The sequence below is a fragment of the Sarcophilus harrisii genome, chromosome 4 (genome assembly GCF_902635505.1).
Source record: "Sarcophilus harrisii chromosome 4, mSarHar1.11, whole genome shotgun sequence".
Classification (NCBI taxonomy): domain Eukaryota; kingdom Metazoa; phylum Chordata; class Mammalia; order Dasyuromorphia; family Dasyuridae; genus Sarcophilus; species Sarcophilus harrisii.
Genome location: NC_045429.1, coordinates 311565748 through 311593561, shown reverse-complemented (window position 1 = coordinate 311593561; position 27814 = coordinate 311565748). Strand labels below are relative to the sequence as shown.

General features: G+C 35.6%; 1 protein-coding gene across 5 annotated transcripts in view; it reads right to left on the bottom strand.

Moving 5' to 3' along the window:
• Positions 1–27814, bottom strand: part of ARSG (arylsulfatase G) — a 194940-nt gene that overhangs the window by 22871 nt on the left and 144255 nt on the right. For all 5 annotated transcript variants that reach the window (XM_031965688.1, XM_031965689.1, XM_031965687.1 and 2 more), the window contains 2 exons: positions 20224–20420; positions 17358–17438 (listed from right to left, as the gene is read on the bottom strand). In XM_031965688.1, the coding sequence (XP_031821548.1) occupies positions 17358–17438; positions 20224–20420 (278 nt within the window). The remainder of the gene's footprint in view (positions 1–17357; positions 17439–20223; positions 20421–27814) is intronic.

The window sequence follows — 27814 nt, the reverse complement described above, 5'->3', positions numbered from 1 at the left end:
TTTTGCCTTTTCAGGTTTTGTTGGTCAAATTGACTTAGGAAAAGCCAGGAATGGAGTCAGTTCAGTAATAACTTTGTCCCTAGATTTAATTTTATTTTTTTTTGTATCTTTCTTCTGACTCATGGGAAATTGGCTTGGAGTTACTGAGAAACATCAAAATACAGAGTTGTCTGGTAATTATTGGAAAAAATGGTCCTGAAAGAGATAATTACCTAGGATAGTTTAGTCTTTAAAAATTAAAATCAGGTAGTATACAAAGTGGTTGTCCATGGAGATCCTCAATCCCAGATACAAAAGGATTTAATATAAACAATCCAAAAGCAGTAGCTACTTAGGAATATATCTTTTTTATCGTCCTAAAGAGAGTAGTACCTGAGGCTGAAAATCTTTTGCAAGAGTCTCAGAAACCAAGACTCTGGGAGGAAAAGACAGCTCACTTCATACAGAGGTGGGAAGGAAGCCATGGTTTATTTTTTTGCTGGTCCATAGACAGCTTGGACAGCTGCTATTCTAAATGAACTGTTTTTAAAGGCTCAAGATCTTGCCCTAAAAGGTTGTTGTAGTGACCATATTTCTCAAAAGGAAGAAAACCAAGAACTTTGGTGGAAATTCTATAACTACATGCCCAGTGGGACCATATCCAGCATCATCTGACACAGACTATATCAATATTAGAGCATCATCTAATGGTACTGGCATGATATTGACCACACATACAGAAGAATAGTGGTGATGGTTGACCCCACAAGAACAGCATCCAGTAGAAGCTGCATAACTAGCAGTAACCCAAATTAAGACAACTCTGAGATACCACTACACACCTGTCAGATTGGCTAGAATGACAGGGAAAGATAATGCGGAATGTTGGAGGGAATGTGGGAAAACTGGGACACTGATGCATTGTTGGTGGAGTTGTGAATACATCCAGCTATTCTGGAGAACAATTTGGAACTATGCTCTTTGATCCAGCAGGGTTACTACTGGGCTTATACCCCAAAGAGATTTTAAAGAAGGGACAGGGACCTGTATGTGCACGAATTTTTGTGGCAGCCCTCTTTGTAGTGGCCAGAAACAGGAAACTGAGTGGATGCCTATCAATTGGAGAATGGCTGAATAAATTGTGGTATATGAATATTATGGACTATTATTGTTTGGTAAGAAATGACCAACAGGATGATTTCAGAAAGACCTGGAGAGACTTACATGACCTAATGCTGAGCGAAATGAGCAGGAACAGGAGATCATTATATACTTCAACAACAATACTATATGATGATCAATTCTGATGGATGTGGCCATCTTCAACAATGAGATGAACCAAATCAGTTCCAATAGAGCAGTAATGAACCGAACCAGCTACACCCAGAGAAAGAACTCTGGGAGATGACTATGAACCATTACATTGAATTCCCAATCCCTCTATTTTTGTCTGCCTGCATTTTTTATTTCCTTCACAGGCTAATAGTACATTATTTCAAAGTCCAATTTTTTTTTGTACAGCAAAATAACTCTTTGAACATGTATACTTATATAGTATTTATACTTTAACATATTTAACATGTATTGGTCAACCTGCCATCTGGGGGAAGGGGTGGGGGGAAGGAGGGGAAAAATTGGAACAAAAGGTTTGGCAATTGTCAATGCTGTAAAAATTGCCCATGCACATAACTTGTAAATAAAAAGCTATAAAAAAAAAAAAAAAACTAGCAGTAACCAGTGGAGAATAGATTTGACAAGTATAGTGCAATGACATTACTAGAAGACAGCAGAATTTGTTACTGTCTCATTAAAATTGTTATAAATTTTTAAAAACCTCTGCCTATTAGGCAGAGGTGCATATGTAATCCTATTTTTATTGTTCTTTGTATATTAAATTGTTTATTAGTTGATTATTAGATTAATATTTAATTAATAATTACAAGAAATTTACTTTTTAAAGGCTAAAGTGAAAAAAAAAATTAAAAGGAAGCAGTCTTGACAGCAACAGGGATGTGAGTAACACTTAACCCCAGGTATTCTCTATACTTAGGCGCCTCCACACACGGACGATGTGAATGTTTTATGGGAAAATGTTTAATTGGTACTTTTTCATTGTGCCACTAGGTGGTACCATAGTGCAAAAAGCGCTGTTCTTTGGAGTCCAACTATTGCCTCAGATCCTTAATAGCTGTGTGACCTTAAGCATATCAACATTCGCCTCAGTTTTCTCAGTTGTAAATTGAGAATTACATCAACCCATTAATCCCAAGGTTGTTATAAAGCTCAAATGAGGTAATATTTGTTAAGTATTTAACCCAAGGCCTGGTATGTAGTAGGAGCTATATGCTTGCTTCTCACCTCTATGCCATTTCTTTAAATGATTTTGCTTTGAAATGGGAAAACTCTGCTAGATGACCAACAATTTAAAGAAAAGGAACAATAAAATAAAACTGAATTTTGCATAATAATAAGGACCAAGTATGGCTTGGAAGATAAGTTGAGAAAAAAATATCTATCTCTTCATTGCAGAGGTGGAAAACTGTGGATGTGGGATATTGAATATGCTATGAAACAGGATTAATTTATTGATTGTTTTTGCTGAACTGATTTTTCTCTCTTTTTTTATTTTTTGTCATAAAGAGTGGCCCGCTGGCTAAAGTGAGGGGAAGGATATGCTTAGAAATGAATATGATGTAAAAACAGAAGTTTGCAGACATGGGCACAACTTAAGCAATACTGTCAAAGTACTCTGAAGGAGACCTCATTGTGGACTTCCTAAATCTCTTTCAGAGACTTCCTCTCTCTCTCTCTCTTTCGGAATCTCTAGCAGATGCCCCCAGCCCAGACAGATTCAAAGGCATCCCCAACAACCTGTAAATACTCCTTCATCCAGCAGCAAGCACATCCTTCCCTGCCTGTCTGCCCATCCTCCCACTGGATGGAAAGCCCAGGATGTAGAATGTTGCTTCCCAGTGGGAAAGGTTATGCAACAACCTGATAGCATAAATTATAAATTGTCAAGGTCTCCTAGGCGCAGCAGGATGCCAAATACACAAACACAACAGAATGCTTCCTCATCACTGGGAGATGGAGAGAGGGGGAGGGGAGGCACAGCAATTCTGCTCTTCAAATTAAGCCAAAGAAGCAGACAGAGGGGCATTCATCTTGGGGAAAAAACAAGTCGTCACTTCCACACTAAATAGGAAATTAGGTCTGGGGGTAGTGTCAGGAAGGGGAGGAGTGGTGACTCCTAGGACCCTGAATCTGAGTCATATGCTACATGGGATTATTATATAGAGAGAAATCAAATGAGCTTAACATTTGTGTGTATGTGTGTGTGTATGTATGTATCATAGACCCCTCCAGCAGCTTAATGAAACTCACAGACTCTTTCTAAGAAAAAATTTAAATACATGCAATAAAAATGTATTAGTTTACAAAGGAAACCAACTACAATGAACCATAATTTTCAAAATATTTTAAAGGAAAAGTTCACAGACCCCAGGCTAAAATCACCTTTGTCTTTGAGGTCATCCAATCTACTCCTTTCATTTTACAGCTGAGTACACAGCAATGCAGAAAAATTTCTCTAATTACCCAATATCACACAATGCCATCCCCCTCTTCAGAAAGTCCTCCAGTGGCTCTTAACCTATAACTGGGGCTTGTTCAGGGGCTGAAGAGCTGTTGTCCTTATACATTCTCCCCTTTGATCTGGAGAAATTCAGGGTCCCAAGTCCCTTCCCCTTAACCTATTCTAGCTAGTGAGAAGCCAAGGAGAGAATGTGGTCCACCCCACTTATCCTCCTCAGAAGCTCAGGATCAAGCTGAGCATCCCCACCAGGAGACAACAAAGTAAAAGGAGGGTTCCTGCCTCATCAGATCAGCTGTTCTCTGTTGCTGCCTCATCAGGTAGCAAAAAGGGGACAAAAGGGAACATGTTTTACGAAGTGCTTGAGAGCCAAGGCATCTCAGCCTAATACAACAGGTTGGTTTTGAGAAGAGGTGGTATCCCACATGATTGTGAAAATACCAGTCATCTTCAGTCACCCTTTGATATAAAAGTGTTTTTCTAAGCAGGACCCCCCACACTCAGAAATGCTGACATTCAAATGAGAATGAAATCAAGTCTAGACCCCTTGACTGAAACAGGACCCCCATGATTCAGTCTCCAATTCTCCAATTCTAATATATTCAGCTCAAATTCTTTATACTTTCTCAAGTATTTAAAATCCACATAATTCAAAACAGCATAGGCTATAACCCTGGATAGGAATCATTTTAAAATTTTCCTTTTTTTCTAGTAAATTTGATAGGGATTATAATTTGAATTACTATCAAATTTATAACTTTGAAAAAAGACCTAATTTGGATTTATTATGAAATTACCTCCTCTGTGCCTCTTCCAATTTTCTTCCACTGATTTCCCTTACCTCCAATACACATTTAGGGCAAAGCTTCTTAAACTGTGGATGACAATCTACATATGGGGTCACTTAACTGAATGTGAGGGTCACAAAATTATGATTTATTATCATTAAAAGTTTGATTTGTAGACCTATTTTGTATATTAACTTGGGGTCACATAAAAATTTCTTGGGCTAAAAGGGGTCATGAGTGGGAAAAGTTTAAGAAGCATTGTTCTAAGGTAATGTCAAAGTATATTTTGGGGATTCCTGGAGACCTTCAAGACCTTTTCAGAGATTCTACAAGGCAAAACTTTTCATAATAATTCTAACATGTTTTAATTTATAATTCTGGAAATAGCAATAGCTCTTTGGAATCTCTAGTAATTGTTAAGCATATAAAGGAGTTGCGATGCCACAAAACTTTGAGAATGCTGCTCTAGGGCAGGCTTTTCATTTCAGTCATAGAAATGAGAGGTAGCATAGTATAATGGAGAGAGCACTGGATTTGGAGTCAGAGGACTTAGCTTTTGGGAGAGAGGGAGGGATGGAAGGAATAGGGTGAGAGAAAAGGGAGATGGAGGAAAGGAAGGAAGGAGAAAGAAAGACAGAGAGACACACACAGACAGATAGAGGGAAAGACAGAGAAAGAGAGAGAGAGAGATAAGGAGGCAGATAGAGAATTTCTCAGCAGTTTACTGGGGAGAACAACATAATCAGGAGAACTGGCTTTTCCCCGCTAAAAGACTATTTAGCTATGTGTGAGTTATTTTACCTCTGAGTCATAGAGCTCTCCCCTAGAAAACAAAGGGTTTGGACCAATTAATCTCTGAGCTACCTCTAGTTTTAAATCTTAACTTAAAAGGCCAATTTGATTGTAGGTGTTATACTTTCTGACAAAATCTGAGAGTAGTAGGATATAATCAGGTCCTCATGAGGAGACAGGGGATAGCATTCCAACTGTCCCCAAAGTCACACAATGTACTTCTCAAAGGACACATTATGAAGAACATAGTGTGGAAATGAGTACTTAATAAAATTATAAAAAGCATGTGATCTCTGTAGTTCAAACCCAGAGAAACATCCAAAGTCTAAACTCCACAAACTGTTGTGTCTGTGTATGTGAGCCAAGACATTTTTTCTCCTACAGTTCTTGTTTCCCCCCCTCATTACACCCCCCCACACACACACACACATACACACCTCATTCTTACTCCTCAAAATATACTCTTGGAGGGAACAGGCCTTCCTGTAACTTTAGAAGAGACCAGGATGTTTTATTATACTAGGGAATTTTTTCTTCAGAGCCAAAAAGGAAGCATGGTGTAGAGAAACAGGAGATCCTGGGCAATCAGGCTGCATCCCAGTAATAATGCCAACTGTGTGATCTTGGGCAAATTATTTCCTCTCTCAACTCCAATGCCCTTACCAATTAAACCCAAAGGTTGGACTTAATGTTCACTAAGATCCCTTCAAGCTCCAAAAAAAATCTATTAATTCTGATATCTCTGCTTGCTCTGCAACCACATTTCACGTTATAGTTATTTATAACTTCTGCTCTGTAGGTGAGAGCCTTATGCTAATGAGAACAGTAGGGTAGGTACAGTACAATCACTTAGCAGGTCAGTTAGTTTCAAAATCAGAAAAAACCCTCTTCCGTGGTCACAGACCACTTCCTCCAAACGTAACTAGAAGTTTTGAAAAATGACTCACAAAAGGGACTGAGATATCATATGTCCTACCGATTGTCCCTCTCCACCCTATTCTCTCTGAAATATAAGGTTCCTGGAGGAAGAAAACTGTGTCATCTTGATTTTTGTATCCCCAGGGCTGAACAAAGTGCCTTATACTTAGTAGATTCTTAAATGTTTATTTAGAGTTCTAGGGAAGGTAAGTGATCTGACCAAAGCCCCAAAAGAATCAGAACTCCAATAAATTTCTAGTCTATAGATTTTTTCATTATACAACATTATCTCAGTCCTAGTAGCTAGTTATAAAGCTAAAGAGCCCTCATTTTAACAAGATGATCCATCTGGATCAGAATTTTATTTTTTTCTTTAATTTTATTCTAAAAAAAAAAAAAACAGAAAAGGAAAATAAAACAATATACAACATTGTCATGTGGCCAGCAGAACATCAGGGAGGATACAGAATACATAATAACTTTTCAGTTCAAGAAAAAATTTATAATAGTAGAAGAAATTATATTCATGAGTGTTCATCTTTTCTTTGCTTCCTTATAGGTTATTCTGTTGTTCCCTGTTGCGTAATTTTCTTTTTTTTACTTTATTCTTTTTTTCTCCTTCATCCCCCTACCTTCCCTAAGCAGTCTATAGTTAAGTACAGATATATTTATGTATACATAAATATGCCTAAGTATATACATATGTATACATATGTATATACCTATACATATACACTCACCCACACATACATATATGAATACATTCATACCACTCACAAACTCACACAATATACATATGTCCACATATACATATATAGAAAGCAACATGTATACATATCAAACTTAGGAAGAGGTTTAGGGTATCCAGAAAAATGGGACACAATGTTCTGAAAGTAATGATATGCATTTAATGCATTTTTCTGATACAGAGAAAGAAACAGTGTCCAGAGCTTCTACTCTGTAGAAATTATAATCCAAAGGTTTGGCACTAAAGGTATTTATTCATATGGTTTTGTTGTAGTTGTTTCTCTCAAAAAGAGCAAATGACAGTTTGTGAAATCCTTTTGTGTACCTGTGAAGCAGCTAGGGTCTTCCTAAGAGAAAAAAAATCATAGTTTTGCTAACTTCACTCAGTATTTAGAATTCATTTCTATGGCTAACTCCACATATCAACCATCTCTTTTGGCTAATAATGGAAAGATAAGATGTATTTGCTCTACAGTGGTCTTTAGCATCTCTTTCTTTATCAAATTCTCCCAAGTTTAATGAAATAATATCTCCCAAGTCTAAATGAAATGATCCATTCAATTTAGGGGTCAGAACAATAATGAGTATCTCCAATACTGAAGAAATATACATTTCAATATATTTTTTTGAAAATTGACTTTGTTTTGATGTAGTTTTATTAACACATATACTGATCCATAAACCTCAGATAATCATAATGGAGGCAATGTGGGGTAGTACATATCAGGATGCACTAAATTAAATCCCATCTACAACATTTGCTAGCTGCTTGACTATAGATAGGTATCTTAAATCTTTCTGAGCTTTGATTTTTACATCTGTAAAATGGGAATGATACCTGAAATCCCTAGCTCAAAAGATCAAAGGAAAAAATGCATTTAAAATATTTTGCAAATCTTAAAACTCTGTATAAATGGCATTTATCACCATCATCATTATTAATTATCATTTTCACACTTTGTCCTCATTATAGAACACCTCTACCTAAAGTAATCTACCTGTGGTAGGACCAACAAAACTTTTAATTGCTACAATGCTTTTTATGACATTTAGTCTTTATAGTTATATGCCTGTCAGTAATGTATGTAAGAATATATTTGTTATTCAGTAGTTTTGCCATTATAGATGCCACCTTTTCTTCACGAACATGAGTTGATAATGTTTTATAGAAAATATATTAATGTATAAATTGCTATATTGGTAAATGGAGGCAATTTTCCTCTTCTTATTATTAGAATTTTCTAAATTCTCCTCTCCTATGGAATACAACCGCATTTTATATGTGGAATACTGAGAGAAGAAAGCTATAGGCATCCCCGTAATGCCTTTAATCCCTTCACCAAAGCTCAGAAAGATTTAAGATACCAGGGAACTCTGCCATTTAAATGATCTTATTTGTACAGAGTTCCCTGGGAAGATTGATTCCCATACATTAGTATTCTCTAAGTGCTAACTAATTCTTGCTTTTGTTTGTTGTCATCCTTAAATTAACCAAAATTTCCTCATCTTTCTTTCATTATAATTTTATAGACAAGTGTTCATCTGGGCTCACATGGCCCCATAACACTCAGAATCAGAGATTAGACCTTCCACATTCCCCTTATTGGAAAATCTTGAGTAAATCAGGGAAATCTTCCAATGTTGTGCTTTCATTCTCCTCAATCAATTATTGTATTCTAGAAGCAGAAAACACCATGTCCCTCATCATACATACAGCGTTTTCTCTCAAAATTTATTTCAGCCTCGGAATTAATGCTTGATTGAAACCCCCCACACACACAAATAATTATCAAGAGAAGACATCCTTGAAATTCACCAAAAAAGGTCTGTTTTGGCTTGAGAGCGGGGACGGTTTTAGATCGGGCGCAGGCTGAGGGCAGGCAGACTGGAGGGGGGGTGGGGTATGATCTCAGCTGTTCCTGAAGGGAGAGTTTTACTACAGTATTGGATACTTTGCCCTGGCAGCAAGCCAATAGACAAGCAGAGAAGCTAAAAACACAGGAGGTAAAGACTATAACCCCGAAAAGCCAGCATCTCTTGGGACCTGGCCACACCTACCACTGTATGTCTCAGTACACTCTCAGAGTCTCAGAGCACAGATGCAGGGCAGCCATTGCTGTCCTGCTAGTGCCTCGCTGCTGCCCCCTGCACTCTGTAGAGGAAGCTCAATAACACCATCCAGCTCAAAAACAAAAACAAAAACAAAAAAAGGAGATTGCATTTGGTTTTGTTTGTTTGTTTGTTTGCTAGTTTTTCTCCTTTGATTCTTCTCTGATAAAATAAGCAAAAAATTCAAAGAGATCCTAACCATTGATAGCTTCTATATGGATAGAGAGCAGACTTTAAACGCTGAGGAGACTAAAAACAGACTGTCTCCAGATGAATACCCAAAGGACAATATGATCTGGTCCTCAACACAAAAACCTCTCATAGAAGAAATTAAAAAGGCTCTCACAAGAGAGCTAGAAGAAAAATGGGAAAAGGAAAGGGAAGCTTGGTGAGAAAGTCTGGAAAAGTCATTCCACTCATTTAAAGATAGAGTGGATAAAGAAATCAAATCCTTGAAAAATAGAGTTAGTTTACTGGAAAAAGAAAATAGCTCTCTAAAAAATAAAATTGGCGAAATGGAAAAAATTCCATACAACAAAACAACTCACTTAAAAACTCAACTGGACAATTAGAAAAAGATATTTAAAAAGTAAGTGAAGAAAATACTTCATTGAAAATCAGAATTGAACAAATGGAATTGAATGACTCGAGGAGACACCAAGAATCAGTCAAGCAAAAACAAAAAAATGAAACAATGGAAAAAATGTCAAATACCTTCTTGGGAAAACAAAAGACCTGGAAAATAGATCTAGGAGAGACAATCTGAGAATTATTGGATGTCCTGAAAAATATGATGAAAAAAAGGGCCTGGACACTATTTTCCAGGAAATTATCAAAGAGAACTGCCCAGAAGTTATAGAAACAGAGGGTAAAATAGAAAGACTTCATCAATCACCTACTAAAAGGAACCCAAAAATCAAAACACCAAGAAATATAGTGGCCAAATTCCAGAACTATCAGATGAAGGAAAAAATACTGCAAGCTGCTAGAAACAAATCAATTCAAATATAGAGGAGCCACAATAAGGATTACTCAAGACCTAGCAGCATCCACATTAAAGGATCAAAGGACCTGGAATATGATATTCCGAAAGGCTAAGGAACTTGGTATGTAACCAAAAATCACTTACCCAGCCAAAATGAGCATCTTTTTCCAGGGAAGAAGATGAACATTCAATGAAAAAAGCAAATTTCACTTATTTTTGATGAAAAAACAGAACTTAACAAAAAGTTTGATCTACAAATATAGAACTCAAGAGAAACCTAAAAAGGTAAAAAGAAATCTTGGGAACTATATTTCTGCTATAAAGGTATATAAAGAATACATATATACCTTATTCTAGAAATTAGAGATGGAAAGGAAATTGTATCCGTAAAAGGGTAAAGTGGGGGTACCACATCTCACAAAGAGGCAAAAGAAACCGATTATATCTGAGAGAAAGAATGGAGGGGGATGAACATAGTGTATATCTTACTGCCATCAGAACTGGCTTAAAGAGAAAAATTTTAGGCATATTCGATTTATGGTGAAACTTCTCCCACCTCATTGAAAATTGGGAGGGGAAAAGTGAAAAGGAAAGGAATAAGCTAAGCAGAAGGGAATATAGAAATTGTGAGGGAAAAGAGTAAGATAGGGGGAGGAATTCTAAGGTAAGGGAAAGGATAATAAAAGGGGAAGGTTGTGAGAAGCAAGTGGTGCTAACAAGTTTAATATTGGGAAGGGGGGTAAGGGTGAAGGAAGGGAGAAAAGCATAAACAGGGGTTAACAAAATGGCAAGTAATACAGAATTGGTAATTTTAACCACAAATGTGAATGGGGTAAACTTCCCCATAAAGAGGAAGTGGTTAGCAGAATGGATTAAAAGCCAAAATCCTACAATATGCTATTTACAGGAAACACACCTGAAGCAGAGAAATACCAGAGTAAAGATAAAAGGTTGGAGCAGAATCTACTATGCTTCAGGTGAAGTCAAAAAAGCAGGGGTAGCCACCTTTTTTGCAAAAGCAAAAACTGATCTAATTAAAAGAGATAATGAAGGGCACTATATCTTGCTAAAGGTTTGATTTATAGATCAAACTTTTTGTTAAGTTCTGGTTTTTTCATCAAAAATAGGTGAAATTCGTTTTTTTCGTTGAATGCCCATCTTCTTCCCTGGAAAAAGATGCTCATTTTGGCTGGGTAAGTGATAATGAAGTGATATCAATATTAAACATATATGCACTAAGTGGTGTAGCATCTAAATTCTTAAAAGAGAAATTAAGAGAGCTGCAAGAAGAAATAGCCAGCAAAACTATAATAGTGGGAGATCTCAACCTTGCACTCTCAGAATTAGATAAATGAAACCACAAAATAAATAAGAAAGAAGTCAAAGAGGTAAATAGACTAGTAGAAAAGTACTGAATGGAGACAGAAAGGAGTATACTTTCTTCTCAGCAGTTCATGGAACCTATACAAAAATTGACCATATATTAGGACATAAAAACCTCAAACTCAAATGCAGTAAAGCAGAAATAGTAAATGTATTCTTTTCAGACCACAATGCAATGAAAATTACATTCAATAAAAAGCCAGGAGGAAACAGACCAAAAAATAATTGGAAACTAAATAATCTCATACTAAAGAATGATTGGGTGAAACAGCAAATCGTAGACATAATTAATAACTTCAACCAAGAAAATGACAATAATGAGACATCATACCAAAATGTGTGGGATGCAGCCAAAGCAGTAATAAGGGGAGATTTCATATCTCTAGAGGCCTACTTGCATAAAATAGAGAAAGAGAAGGTTAATGAATTGGGCTTGCAACAAAAAATGCTAGTAAAGGAACAAATTAAAAACCCCCAGTCAAACACTAAATTGAAATTCTAAAAATAAAAAGAGAGATCAATAAAATTGAAAGTAAAAAAACTATTGAATTAATTAATAAAACTAAGAGTTGGTTCTATGAAGAAATCAACAAAATAGACAAACCCTTAGCAAATCTGATTTAAAAAAGGAAAGAGGAAAATCAAATTGTTAGTCTTAAAAATGAAAAGAAAGAACTTGCCACTAATGAAGAGGAAACTAGAGCAATAATTAGGAGTTACTTTGCCCAACTTTAAGCCATAAATTCGACAACTTAAATGATATGGAAGAATATCTTCAAAAATATAGCTTGCCCAGATTGACAGAAGAAGAAGTAAATAGACTGAACAGTCCCATTTTAGAAAAAGAAATAGAACAAGCTATTAATCAACTCCCTAAGAAAAAATTCCCAGGGCCAGATGGATTTACATGTGAATTTTACCAAACATTTAGAGAAGAATTAACTCCAATGCTATATAAACTATTTGAAAAAATAGGGATTGAAGGAGTCCTACCAAATTCCTTTTATGACACAGACATAATACTGATACCTAAACCAGGTAGGTTGAAAACAGAGAAAGAAAATTATAGACCAATCTCCCTAATGAATATTGATACTAAAATCTTAAATAAAATATTAGCAAAAAGATTACAGAAAATCATCCCCAGGATAATACATCATGACCAAGTAAGTTTTATACCAGGAATGCAGGGCTGGTTCAGTATTAGGAAAACTATTAGCATAATTGACTATATCAATAACCAAATTAACAAAAACCATATGATCATTTCAATAGATGCAGAAAAAGAATTTGATAAAATCCAACATCCATTCCTAATAAAAACACTTGAGAGGCTAGGAATAAATGGACTTTTCCTTAAAATGGTCAGGAGCATCTATTTAAAACCATCAGTAAACATCTTATATAATGGGGATAAACTGGAACCATTCCCAGTAAGATCAGGAGTGAAACAAGATTGCCCACTGTCACCATTATTATTCAATATTGTATTAGAAATGCTAGCCTCGGCAATAAGAGTTGAGAATGAGATTAAAGGAATTAGAGTAGGTAATGAGGAAATGAAACTATCACTCTTTGCAGATGATATGATGGTATACTTAGAGAACCCCAGAGATTCTACTAAAAAGCTATTAGAAATAATTCACAACTTTAGCAAAGTTGCAGGATACAAAATAAATCCATATAAATCCTCAACATTTTTATACATCACCAACAAAATTCACCAGCAAGAGCTACAAAGAGAAATTCCATTCAAAATAACCATCAATAGCATAAAATATTTGGAAACCTATCTACCAAGGGAAAGTCAGGAATTATATGAGCAAAATTACAAAATGCTTTCCACACAAATAAAGTCAGATTTAAATAACTAGAAAAATATTAAGTGCTCTTGGATAGACCAAGCGAATATAATAAAGATGACAATACTTCCTAAACTAATCTATTTATTTAGTCCTATACCAGACTCCCAAGAAACTATTTTAATGACCTAGAAAAAATAACAACAAAATTCATATGGAAGAACAAAAGGTCGAGAATTTCAAGGGAATTAATGAAAAAAATTCAAATGAATGTAGCCTAGCTGTACCTGATCTAAAACTATATTATAAAGCAGCAGTCACCAAAACCATTTGGTATTAAGAAATAGATCAGTTGATCAGTGGAATAGGTTGGGTTCATAAGACAAAACAGTCAATAACTGTAGCAATCTAGTGTTTGACAAACCCAAAGATCCCAATCATTGGGATAAGAATTTATTATTTGACAAGTACTGCTAAGAAAACTGGAAATTAGTATGGTAGAAATTAGGCATGGAACCACACAACACCAAGATCAAAATGGGTCCATGATTTAGGTATAAAGAACGAGATTATAAATAAATTAGAGGAACACAGGATAGTTTATCTCTCAGACTTGTGGAGGAGGAAGGAATTTGTGACCAAAAATGAACTAGGGATTGATAGAAAAAATGAACTAGAAGAAATCAAGCCATTCTCCAATTGATAAATGGTCAAAGGATATGAACAGACAATTTTCAGATGATGAAATTGAAACTATTTACACTCATATGAAAGAGTGTTTCAAATAACTATTGATCAGAGAAATGCAAATTAAGACAACTTTGAAATACCACTACACACCTGTCAGATTGGCTAAGATTACAGGAAAAAATAATGATAAATGTTGGAGGGGATGTGCATTGCTGGTGGAGTTGTGAATGAATCCAACCATTCTGGAGAGCAATCTGGAATTATGCCCCAAAAGTTTTCAAACTGTGAATACCCTTTGATTCAGCAATGTTACTACTAGTCTTATAGCCCAAAGAAATACTAAAGAAGGGAAAGGGACCTGTATGTGCCAAAATCTTTGTGGCAGCCCTTTTTGTAGTGGCCAGAAACTGGAAAATGAATGGATGCCCATCAATTGTAGAATGGCTGAGTAAATTGTGGTATATGAATGTAATGGAATATTATTGTTCTGTAAGAAATGACAAGCAGGATGACTACAGAGAGGCTTGGAGAGACTTACATGAACTGATGCTGAGTGAAATGAGCAGAACCAGGAGATCATTATACATTTCAACAATAATACTGTATGATGATGTATTCTGATGGAAGTGGGTATCTTCAACAAAGAGAAGATCTAATTCGGTTCCAATCGATCAATGATGGACAGAATCAGCTACAACCAGAGAAGGAACACTGGGAAATGAGTGTAAACTATTTTCATTTTTGTTTTTCTTCCCAGGTTATTTTTACCATCTGAATCCAATTCTTCCTGTGCAACAAGAGAACTGTTCGTTTCTGCACACATATATTGTATCTAGGATATACTTTAACATATTTAACATGTATAAGACTGCTTGCCAAATAGGGGAGGGGGCAAAGGGAGGAAAGGGAAAAATCGGAACAGAAGTGAATGCAAGGGATAAATTTATTGTTGTAAAAAATTACCTATGCATATGTACTGTCAAAAAAAGTTATAATTATAAAAAAAAATTTTAAAAATAAAAAAGAAAGGATGCTATCTCCTTTTCTAATTGGTTAACTTTTTTAATAATCTTGTTTTTCTTGGATTTTTTTTTTTAGTTTTTCTTCAACGTCTCTCATTTGATTTTTAAATTCTCTTTTGAGTTCTTCTATAAATTCTCTCTGGGCAGGAAACCATTTCATGTTATTTTTTGGAGTAAAAGAAGATTTTTTTTACTCCATGAAGATGAAATTTGACTTTCCCTATTCCCATAATAGGTTTCTACAGTTGAGTTCTTTCTTCTTTGTTGATTCTTTTTTTTTTTTTTTTTAAATGAGATTAGTGTACGCACTTCAAATCATGGGGTGAAGGGGATGATCCCTCTAGCTTCACTTCAGCTCTCTCCTCTGACCAGAAACCTCAAACCAAAAGTTCTTCCCTCCTGAAAATGATGGAAGCTAACAGAGTCCCTGCCCCATTGCCTCTGCACTAACAGGTATGCTGGTTCTTTCTTGCCCAGGGCCTGCAGCACTTTTGGGCCTGGCATTCCTGATTAGCTGAGGTTCTCTCAGTTTTCCTGGGTCCAGACCCTGGACTCCACAAGCAATCTGGAAAAAGAAAGTTTCTGTAGTTCTTGCTGAGGCTCCAGCCAAAACAGCTAGTCCTTGGGTTTACCACTTAGTGTTTCTTTGGAGCTAGTCTGAAGGTATTTGTACTTCACACTGGTTAATCCCCAGCCTGGGGTCTTCGAATTTTCTTGAATTGTTCCAGGAGGACCTTTGTTCAGCCCCAAGTCTTTTTGATTTTTCACCAGTCTATGTTCACCCAGAAGTGCAAATTTGTGGGGGAAATCTGGAGAGCTTGAAATTTATTTACCTACTCAGTCATCTTCTCAGAATCCTCCCCAAATTCCCTAGATCAGAGTTTTAACACCAAATAGCATTTTATTTTTACTCTCATCCATAAAGTTCAAAATAATTCTATTTTTTATGTAGACAGCTATTTTAACCTTAAAATTAGTGTAATATCCCCTTTGTGATACTCAAACTAGCACTCATACATGACTACTACCACAGGTTCTAGGGAAAATCTTGTGAATTTGCACTTTTAGTGCCATAGTTCATGAGCCCCCATGAGTATGCTTCCTATAAACAATCACCCAACTAGCTCTTAACAAAGGTATTTGTTGGAATAACAGAGTATTGACAAAACACTTCCCCTCTAACCAAAACTGCATACAGCATACATAAGAAGAATAGATTCATACTTAAGAATATGATGGCAATGGGGCACATTGTGATACACCTATGTGGCAAGGTAATATGGAAATAAAGAACCTGCTAATTCTTTCTCTCTTCATTAAGATCTCAGGCAGCTAGCTCCACTTGGGTTATATTGTCTCTGCTGACCATTGTTCAGCTGGACTTCTAAGATCTGCTTTTGTACATAGTTGTCTTCCTTCACTATTGTCAGGTGTTCCATTCTTCAAAATTGCTTCCTCCTTCAAATGATTGTCTCTCTGTGTCTATCTAGAGGATATGTCTATTCCCTCTGCTAGATTGTCTCCTACCGGTCAAATTACTCTTTTTCAAAGTGGCATGGTCAATGAAGAATGTGAAGCGATTAGAAAAACTGCATCCTTTCTATCAATAGAAATTCCTTCTCTCAAGAGCCTGTTTTTTTTCCCCTTCACTTAATGCTCCCAGCTTTGAACTGCCTTCAGATCTAATAGCTCAATCTTTTTATGGCCCTCAGAAATAAGGATAGTTTTTTGCTCAACCAATCAAGGGATTTATTTGAACTTCAGAAAGGTATGGTCACAAATTTACAGTTAGTTTTAATGCCTCATTGCCACATTAAAACTTCATCAACTATGGTTAAATCTTGTGACTGAATCACTCTCTAAGAGGTAGCCTAGGGACATACCTTCCCAAGATGCCGGGTGGAAAGAATAAAAGGTCCAGGGTATTAAAGTTTGCTCATAGATCATCAAAAGTCTACTATACTTCTAAATGTCTCATTATTTACAATTAACTTTTTGGTTATCTACTTTGTGATTCTCATAACATGAATTATAGGATCACAAGATCATAGGGGGAAAGAAAGTCAGAAATTCTGTAGAATTCAGAAAAAGAAGACATGAAGAGTTTACCATAGATCTTTTTGGTCATGAAAGATATTATGAAATAGGTGAGATTATAGTTGGACCTTTAAGGATGAGCAAGATTTACATTAACTGGATTAGGAAGCAGTGCTGAAGAAAAAATTACAAAAGACCAAATGCAAAGACAGAAAAGGTGAAAGATCTCTTTCGGACCAGTTTGGCTGGAGTGGAAGGCTTGTTTCATATGACAGAACCATAAAAAACCATGCTAGAAAAGTCAATTAAGGACCAGAGATTTCTTCTTCTTTGTGAATTGAGAAGTTTAATATTTCTCACTACCATTTTACAAGGGCAAGAATGATACTCTAGAGAGCAGAATATGAATTGGTACATCAGGAACAGGAAACTCAATTTCCCAATGTAAGCTACCATACTAAATCCCAGATAAATCCCTTTCTGCCAAAATAGAAGAGAAGATCAATTCCCTACCTCTATTAGTTTGCCATAATCCAGTGAAAGGTCCCGCATTTCCTGACAGCTCACACTTTTGAGACCATGGGCCATTGTCCCCTAAAAGCAGAAGATGCAGGATATAAAAGTTAAGACAACCTGTCATAATCATTCATGTCATCCTAATTCAAAGGGAAGTCAAAATTTATATTTTTGTTACTTAAAGCATTAGATAATCTTAATAAGTTATCAACAGATATCCTGCCTACCAACATATGGTATTAATGGGGTCAACAATAACAATACTAAACATTCACATAGTTCTTAACACTTTTCAAAGTTATATATACACACAGAAGTACATGTGTGTGTATATATATACATGCATATGTATGTAAATATAGTATATGCCTTCCCTATGTATAAAATATACATATATAAGGTTCTGATAAAGGTCTCATTCCCAAAATATATAGAGAATTGACTCTAATTTATAAGAAATCAAGCCATTCTCCAATTGATAAATAGTCAAAGAATATGAACAGATAATTTTCAGATGATGAAGTTGAAACTATTTCTACTCACATGAAAGGATGTTCCAAATCACAATTGATCAGAGAAATGCAAATTAAGACAACTCTAGACACCACTACATACCTGTCAGATTGGCTAAGATGACAGGAAAAAATGATGATGAATGTTGGGGGAAAATGAGGACACTGATGCATTGTTGGTGGAGTTGTGAATGAATCCAACCATTCTGGAGAACAATTTGGAACTATGCTCAGAAAGTTATCAAACTGTGCATACCCTTTGGTCCAGCAGTGCTACTACTGGGCTTATAACCCAAGGAGATACTAAAGAAGGGAAAGGGACCTGTATGCGCCAAAATGTTTGTGGCAGCCCTGTTTGTAGTGGCTAGAAACTGGAAATTGAATAGATGCCCATCAATTGGAGAATGGTTGGGTAAATTGTGGTATATGAATGTTATGGAATATTATTGTTCTGTAAGAAATGACCAACAGGATGATTTCAGAGAAGCCTGGAGAGACTTACATGAACTGATGCTAAATGAAATGAGCAGAACCAGGAGATCATTATACACTTCAACAACAATACTATATGAGGATATATTCTGATGGAAATGGATTTCTTCAACAAAGAGAAGATCTAATTCAGTTCCAATTGATCAATGATGGACAGAATCAGCTACACCCAGAGAAGGAACACTGGGAAATGAGTGTGAACTGTTTGCATTTTTGTTTTTCTTCCTAGGTCATTTTTACCTTCTCAATCTGATTTTTCTTGTGCAGCAAGAGAACTGTATGGATCTGTACATATATATTGTATTTAAGATATACTTTAACCTGTTTAATATGTATGAGGCTGCTTGTCATCTAGGGGAGGGGGTGGAGGGAGGAAAGGGAAAAGTTGGAACAGAAGTGAGTGCAAGGGACAATGTTGAAAAATTACCCATGCATATGTTCTGTCAATACATATATATATATATATAGATATATTCTCTATATAATATATAGTTATTTTGTTGTTGTGGATTAATCACTTCACTAGTGTCTGATTTTTCATGAACCCATTTGAGGTTTTCTTGACAAAGATACTGGAATGGTTTGCCATTTCTTTCTCTAGCTTATTTTATAACTGAGAAAACTGAGGCAAACAGGAGTGATTTGCCCAGAGTCACATGCCTAGTAAGTATCTGAGAACAGATTTGAATTCAGATCTTGGCTCTAAGCCTAATACTCTATTTACTATACCACCTAGCTGCCAAATAGATACACAGATATATTTCTAAATATATTGCATGCAAATAAACTCACAGACACACATATGTGTGTATGCATATAGAGAGACCACTCAGTGCTTTAAATAACAAAATACAGACTTTGATTTTTACTTGAATTAGATTGAGACATATACACACATATACGTGTGTATGTATATTTATATTTTTTCCTTAGATGATTCTCATAATCTTATGAAGTATAAGCATTTCCTCATCACCACTACTTTGTAGATTAAAAAGTTAAAGTTCCAAGGTCAAGTGATTTTCACATAATTATATAGCCAATAAATGGCAGAGAGGAGCTCAATTCCATATCTTCTGACTTACATTAAATACTCATTCCATGATTCCACAAGAAACCAAAGTTGTTTGATTCATTCCTGTTTGCAACTATTAGCTTCACACAAGTATGGGAAAAATCTTTTCCCCAGACACCAATCCAACCCAACAACAATCATCCATCACCAGGTCCTATTACTAACAAGAGAAGAGAAGGTACAGACTATGCCTATTTTTAGATAACTCTAGCCCATAAAGGAGAGCACAGTCTGATTACTTGAGCACTCTATATTACTATCATAGCATATTTAGTTTTAAATGTGGTCCCTTTCTTTAAGGAATTCACTATTATGCTAGTTTTGGCCCTGGTTTCAGATATAGCGATGGATATGTTCTCCTCAGATTAAATATATTTTACCTGGGATCCTTTTATGTGACTTTCTAATTCTCCTTTAGATCTGGATCCAAAAGAGGGAATGAGTTCAATAAGTCATCTCTAGTGACCCTGAAGTCACTAGAGTTCAGTTCAGTTATTGTCTAAATGGCCAAAAGCCTTCATATCTGAGTATGAGCCTACAGCTTTGGTCTGAAAGGGACAATATTCAGCTCCTGCTCATTCCTCCCACACATAGCAATGACCTGATAAATATTCGCAGAATTGAACTGAATTATAGTTATAAGAAATCTGTCTTAAGTGATTTCTCCTTTAATGAAGTATAAATCTTGTTTAGGTATTTCTTCTATTTTGGGAGTTTGGCAGCAATGATTTTAATCTGGGTTATACATTACATCTTAGTTAGCTAATGGCTTTTTAGTACTTACCTGTGAACCAGAGGAATGTGTTTGCTTTCACTGTGCTGTCAACTTTGTTCTTTATCCTGCCGACCAAGTTGTCCATCTCCTGCAAACTTTCCCTGTACACCCTTTGACCTTTTAAATCTGCTGACTGATGAGTCACAGTCAAGGGAACATGCATGTGAGTTAGGGCAAGATATAGAAAGAAAGGTTGCCCACTGTCACTAAAATAGAAATGGGGAAAATAGTCAAATTTCAGTTATCTGTATGAAGATTCTCCAGAGCCATTTAGTTCAAATTTTATTAATATTTTAAATTATCTTCCATCTGCTATCCACAATACTCTTATAATATCATATCCCTCTCCTTAGTCTAATCAGTTTGTATAGTTTTCATGAAAGCCTTTCATAATCTGGTTGCTTTCTACAGTTTTGGTCTCCTTATACTTTACTCCTTTCCATATACTCTGTAATCTACGAACAATGACCTCCTTGTTATTCTTCTACCAAGTCAAGGACATTTTCATTGGGTTTCCCCATGCCTGAAATTGTTTTTCTCATCTTCACCTCATAGTTTGCTTGTCTTCCTTCAAGTTTTGGGCAAAAAGTCTTTCCCAATTCTCCCTAATGCTAATGCCTTCCTCTGAGATTAACTCCAATTTATCCTGTACTTATCTTTGTACATAGTTATTTCAGTGTTGTTCCTGTCCTCTGCCATTTTCTGAGTTTCTTGTCTATTCTTAATATTCCCAGTAGAAGATGCTAATAAATGCTAATTGATTTGACTTATACGTGCTCAGGTAATTTAAAGTTATTTTGGTGTGAGCCTGAAGGGGGAAAAAAAACATAAAGTCAATCTATTGGGAAAAAATGTATATGACATATCTGTTATGCCACGTTGTCATATGTGCTATAGCACAATTTTTTAAATATATATATATTTCTTTTAGCTATTAATTTACCTTATCTGTAACCATACCTCCATTCCCCCTTATTAGTAAAATAAACGGTTACAGGAAGCAAAATCCAAGACCCAAACATAACCACAATAGATTCTGTAATCTAATTCATTAGACTGAAATAAATTTTTATTAGTTTGTCAAATTACTATTATGAAACGTCCTTATTTTTTTAAAAGCTATGAACTTAAAAAAATTGATTTTTTCCTTGTCACTGCAATCTATTCTCCCACCAATCCCTGCACTCAAGAATCCATAGTCAAGATCTGAAAATAACTCAACTGGATAGAGAGATTGGATGCTATTGTAACAGAATAAAATTTGATAAAGATAAATGCAAAATCCTTCACCTAGATTCAAATAATCTACTTTAAAACTATGGGGGAGTTGTGACTAGACAGTTGCTCCTGTACTAAAGAACTGGAGATTTTAGTGGACTACAGCCTGGAATGAGTCAACAGTATACTCTGAAAGCCAAAAAGATAATGTTATCCACAACTACATTAAAAAAGCACAGGAGCGTCAATGAGGTAAGAGCAAATCTAGTACCACTGTTAAGTTCTGGGTGTCAGTTTTTAGGAATTACAGAGATAAGTTGTACTCATTAAGAAGAGGGCAACTAGATGGTCAGGGAATGGGAGTATCAGATCAATGGATAAACCAGGAGTATTTAGCAAGAAGGAAAGAAGAAACTAAGTAGAGATTAATATAGCCATCAGAGTAGAAGCATTCTAATAATTAGACCTCTCTAGAAAATAACAGGTTGTCTTGGGATGTTCTAGGTCACCTTTCAGTGGGAATCTTTTTGCAGAAACCAGATACATCCTTTAGGGGATATGGTAGAAAGGATTGTTAGCCAGCTAGGCAATTCTGATTCTCCCTCGTATCTCTTCCCATGAAAAGCTTCCTGTCAGAGACTAGAAAATCATGATGACTTGTCTGCAGCAGAGAATGTCAATAATGTATTAGTCTGTGACATATATTACTTGGGGAAACAGAGTTAGTTTAGTCCTTTATTCTAAGTGAATCCATACCTAAATGATACTAGTTGTATGGCTTGTTTACAAGTTATTTGGGGGAAGCTCTATGGGAAAGTATATGAAAAAATGGGACCACGGTTAATCACCTAAAATGGGACATTTTACCACCCAGTGGTTAAAAAGACACTATAGCATATTGGAGTACCTGCCATCTAGGGAAGGGGGTGGGAGGAAGGAGGGAAAAATTTGTAACAGAAGGTTTTTCCAAGGGTCATTGTTGAAAAATTACCCACGTAATATGTTTTGTAAATAAAAAGCTACAGAAAAATTAAAATAATAATAATAATAAAAAAGATCATAGCTACTATCATGGCTCAAGGAAATGACAATTAGAAGATATTTTTCTAAAGGCTCTGCCTTTGGGATTCTTTTAGTGCTTCTTCCTCAAAGAGTCTTTTTACTTGAGTGATTTTGGATCTCTGTATATACAAATAGATGATTTCAATAGCAATATATCAGGGTAGAAAGAGAAAAAGACTTTAAATTGGGAGACTTGGATTCAAATTTTCCATTTTACTCAATTTTTTCACTCATTTATATTAGAACCTATCCTGTGGAACTTAGACTTTGACTCCATGGGGTTAGATATGAGCTTTGGCACAGTGCAGCTTGGTGGCTCAGTAGATAAAATACTGGACCTGGAGTCGGGAAGATCTTCTGAGTTCAAATCTGACCTCGGATACTTACTAACTATGTGACCCTGGGCAAGAGTTACCCCTGTTTGCCTAAGTTTCCTCATGTGCAAAATGAGCTAGAGGAGAAAATGGCAAAACACTTCAACATCTCTACCAAAAAAACCTCAAATGAGATCATAGTCAGACGCAACTGAACAATACAGTATTTTAAGGAGTTGTTCTTTTTTTATTTTTATTTATTTATTTTATTAAAGCTTTTTATTTACAAAACATGCATGGGTAATATTTCAACACCGACCCTCGAAAAACTGTGTTCCAAATTTTCCCCTCCTTCAATTACCTCCTCCCCTAGTTGGCAGGTAGTCCAATACATGTTATACATGTTATATATGTTAAATCCAATATATGTATGTATATATATATATATATATATATATATATACAGTTATCTTGCTGGACAAGAAAAATCGTATCAAGAAGGGAAAAAAAACTGAGAAAGAAAACAAAATGCAAGCAAACAACAACAGAAAGAGTGAAAATGCTATGTTGTGGTCCACAAAGACTTGTTCTTTAAAATGACAAAGCAATCCCTTCTGGGTCCACAGAACTGGGGACTATGCTGAGTGTGACTGTCAGCTAAGCCTAGAAAAAGGCACCCATTTACATTTAAAAAAAAAAAAAAGGAGAGAGCTCTCTCCCTTTCCTTTTTGAGCATGTCTTTTGGGAGTGACAATACTCCTTTGGATTTCTAGCTGGGCTGAGAGGACAAAACCTCTTGTTTTATGCTTCCTTTCCTAAGCACAGATGATGGAATAATGATCTAAAGTAATGGACATTCCATCCTTGACAGATACCTCATGAGTTTGAGAGGTCAAAGGATTCCTGAAACTTAACTACCCAGTGGGAGTTGTGTCCTGAAAGTATACTTCTCAAAGAATAACATGCACCATTACCAGGAGGACGCTGCAGCTGGAATAACTAAGGAAGCCTAAGCCAAGTTCTAGCTTGCCCTTCCATGTGGATTTATGAGTTGCAAAAATCACACAGTTCAGAGGTAGAAGTGAAGTGCCTCTACCATTTGGGGAAATTATAAGGATAGGGACAGGTTATTGAATTATGTTTTAAGTAATTGTTAATGTGCACTTAGGAGACTTCTGTATTTTAAGTACTTTTTTTCTGATGGAAAAATAAACAGCTTTTAGTCCACTTTGTATACAGAGTATTTTTTCTAGGAGGAACTTTGTTGATTCCTAATAAAAGAGGTGCTAGATATGAACCAAACCTAAGCACTGTTGTGGAGAATTTCCTAGAAATCAGGGATGAGGCAAAGAATCAGATAAAAAAAGCTTCTTTGAGGGGCCAGGATTTTCCTGAGTATGAATCTAAGCCTATCTTAGTCCAAAATCAGATTTTTATAAGGGAAGTTCTAGGCCATGAATAACATAAGGCCAGAGGCTATAAGTTTCATTTGTTTAAAATTTATTAATTTTTTTCACCATCCTCATTTCCTCATATATTCCTTTTCCCTTCATCTAGTGAGTCTTCCTTTGTACAAAAAAAAATTTTTTTTAAGAAGAAAAAGTAAAAAAAAATCAGTTCAGCAAGATCAACCCACAAATCTACTAAATCTGCCAGTATGTGCAATATTCTACACCCATGGGCCTCTATAAAGAAAGGAGGATGGTGCATTTTTAGACATTTTCCTCTGAGACAACTGTGGTCATCACAATTATACAAAATTTAGTTCAAAGGTTTTTTGCGGTCATTCTACATATTTGGTTCTGCTTCCATTCATAGAAGATTTCCCTTACTCATTTGAATTCTTTATATCTGGGAATCTCTGTAGTCATTTCAGGGTTGGTGTTAAGGTGGCAGAATAGAGGAAATAGAGTTCTCCTAACATTTTTCTCCAAACAACTTTAAAATAACTCCTCAAATCAATTTTCTGGAGTGGTGAAGCCAACAAAAAATCGAGGTGAGACATTTTTCCAGCCCAAAGAAAATTTAGAAGGTCATAAGGACAACGGCCCAAAGTCCACATGGCAACACCAACTGTGGACCTTGAGACAGTAACAACTGCAACAGCTTTGGTTGCTCTCAATCCAGAGACAATAAGAGAATCAGACAACTGGTCAGAAAGGGATTACAGAGAGTCCTTGTACTAAGTGCTGTTTGTAGAACAGGATGTTGTAAGGCAGCTTCATTGCCTATCCCCACTTCTGGGTCTCAGTTCGAAGGTAAAAATGAGCACTTTGCAGTCACAAGTGAGCAGAGGCCCTGAGACAGGACTTAAGAAACATTAATAATTGTGCTATCAAGGGAATTAGGGTCCTTTCTGATTAAGGATTAAAGTGCAGACCCAGTAGAGCAGTGATCATATCTTTCCCTAGATCACATCACCTGGGAAGCACCCAAAACTTCCCAATTCCCCAAACTATCTGTGAAAAATCAATACAAAAAAACCTGATGTTTGGGATAGTGCCTCTCCCCAACTCCCAACCAGGAGCAGAGACTAGAATTACAACTAAGAATAACTATCCAGCAAAACTAAATACAATCCTTTTTTTTTTTGAGGGGGAAAGATTGGATATTTAATAAAATAGAGGATTTTAATCATTTCTGATAAAAAGACCAGAAATGAATAAGAAATTAGAATCTCAAAAATCAAGATTCAAGAGAAGTATAAAAAGGTAAACATGAAAGAGAAATCATAAGGAACTCAACTATTTTTATTCCTATATGGAAGATGATACACAGAACTCCTAAGAACTTTATCATTATTAGAACAATTAGAAAGACTCTACATTGATAGAAGGTACATGAATATTGGGATTGTTATCATGTTGGGATGATCTCCAAAAAAATGGATGGGTGAGAAAGAGCAATGCACTAGGGAAAGGGAGAAGGGAGAGGAGGAATAAGATGATTATCTCACTTAAAAAGTTATACACAAGGAAAAGCTTTTCCAGTAGAAAGGAAAATGATAAGGGAGTAGGCAATGCTTGAACCTCATTCTTCTCTGAACTGGTTCAAAGAGGAATATGTATGTGTGTAGTTATACACGTATATCCATATACATATATACATACATTCGACTGTGTATAGAAGTCTAGTTTATCCAATAGAGAAGCTAGAGGGGGAAAGAATAAGAGTGGAGGGAGTAAAAGAGAAAGCAGATTAAGGGAAGCAGTGATCAGAAACAAAACAGACTTTGGGGAAGGAAAGGATAAAAAGAGAGAAATAAAAGAAAAGGATGAAGAGAAATGCTCAGCTGGCAATCATAACTGTGAATATGAATAGGATGTACGCACCCCTAAAACAGAAGTGGACAGCAGAATGGATTAGAAACTAGAAAAACAATATATCATTTAAAAGAAACACTCTTGAAGAGATACACAGAGGTGCACACATAGCTAAAATAAAGGGCTGGGATGAAATCCATTATGTTTCAACAGAAGCAAAAAAAAAAAAAAAAAAAAAAAAAAAAAAGGCAGGAGTAGCAATAGTGATCTCAGACAAAGCAAAGTTAAAATCAGATGTAATTAAAAGGGATAAGAAGAGAAACTGTCTTGCTAAAGGGTTCCATCAACAATGAAGTAATATCAATAATTAATATACATTCACCAAATAATGTAGCATCTAAATTCTTAAAAGAAAACTTAAATGAATTATAAGAGGAAATAAATAAAATTGTAGGAAGGAACTTCAGCTTTCCCTTCCCTTTGCAGAGCTATATAAATCCAACCACAAAATAAATAAGAAAGAGGTTAAACAAATTAATAGATTTTTAGAAAACTTAAATATAATAGATTTCTGAAGAAAATTGAATGGGAACAGAAAGGAGTACACCTTTGTTTCAGCTATATATATAGCACCTTCACGAAAATCAATCATTTATTAGAGCATAAAAATCTCACAAGCAAATGCATAAAAGCAGAACTACTAAATGCACCCTTTTCAAACTATAATTTCTTCATCTGAAAATTGTCTGTTCATATCCTTTGACCATTTTTCAATTGGAGAATGTCTTGATTTCTTATAAATTAGAGTGAATTTTCTATATTTTGGAAATGAGGCCTTTATCAGAACCTTTGTAAAAATGTTTTCCCAGTTTGTTTCCCTTCTAATCTTGTCTGCATTAGTTTTGTTTGTACAAAAGCTTTTTAAAGTTGATATAATCAAAATTTTCTATTTTGTGATCAATAATGATCTCTAGTTCTTCTTTGGTCACAAAAGCCTTCCTCCTCTACAGATCTGAGAGGTAAACTATCCTATGTTCTTCTAATTTGTTTATAATATCATTCTTTATGTCTAGATCATAAACCCATTTCTACCTTATCTTGGTATACAGTTTTAAGTGTGGGTCAATGTCTAGTTTCTGCCATACTAGTTTCCAATTTTCCCAGCAGTTTTTGTTAAATAGTGAGTTCTTATTCCAAAATCTGGGATCTTTGGGTTGGTCAAACACTAGATTACTATAGTCATTGGCTGTTTTGTCCTGACATCTGTCATTTCTTGTAGCACAGTAATAATACCCTCAGTTCCTCATCTATAAAATGAGTTGGAAATGGAAGTGGCAAACCACTCTAGTATCTTTGCTAAGAAAACTCCAAATGGGGTCATGAAGAGCTAGGCACGACTAAAATTACTGAACAGCAACAATAACATCCCATTAAATTCACACACTAAAACTTTCTAGTCATGCCCCTGTTAATACTACCCCTTACTGTTATCACTATCTTTATAACTATGAGCAATTTTCTTCCTCTCCAGGCCTCTGTTTTTTTTTTCATCTGTAAAAATAAATTAGTATTTACAATACCTACCTCAGAGAGATGTTATGAGGAAAGCACTTGAAAAATCTTAAGGTGCTAAATACAATGATCATAGTTTTAAATTTGGAAGAGGCCTCAAAAGGCCATTTAATCCAGCCTCCCATCCTATAAATGAAGAAACTAAAGCCAAAAAAAAGTTAAGTGATTTTC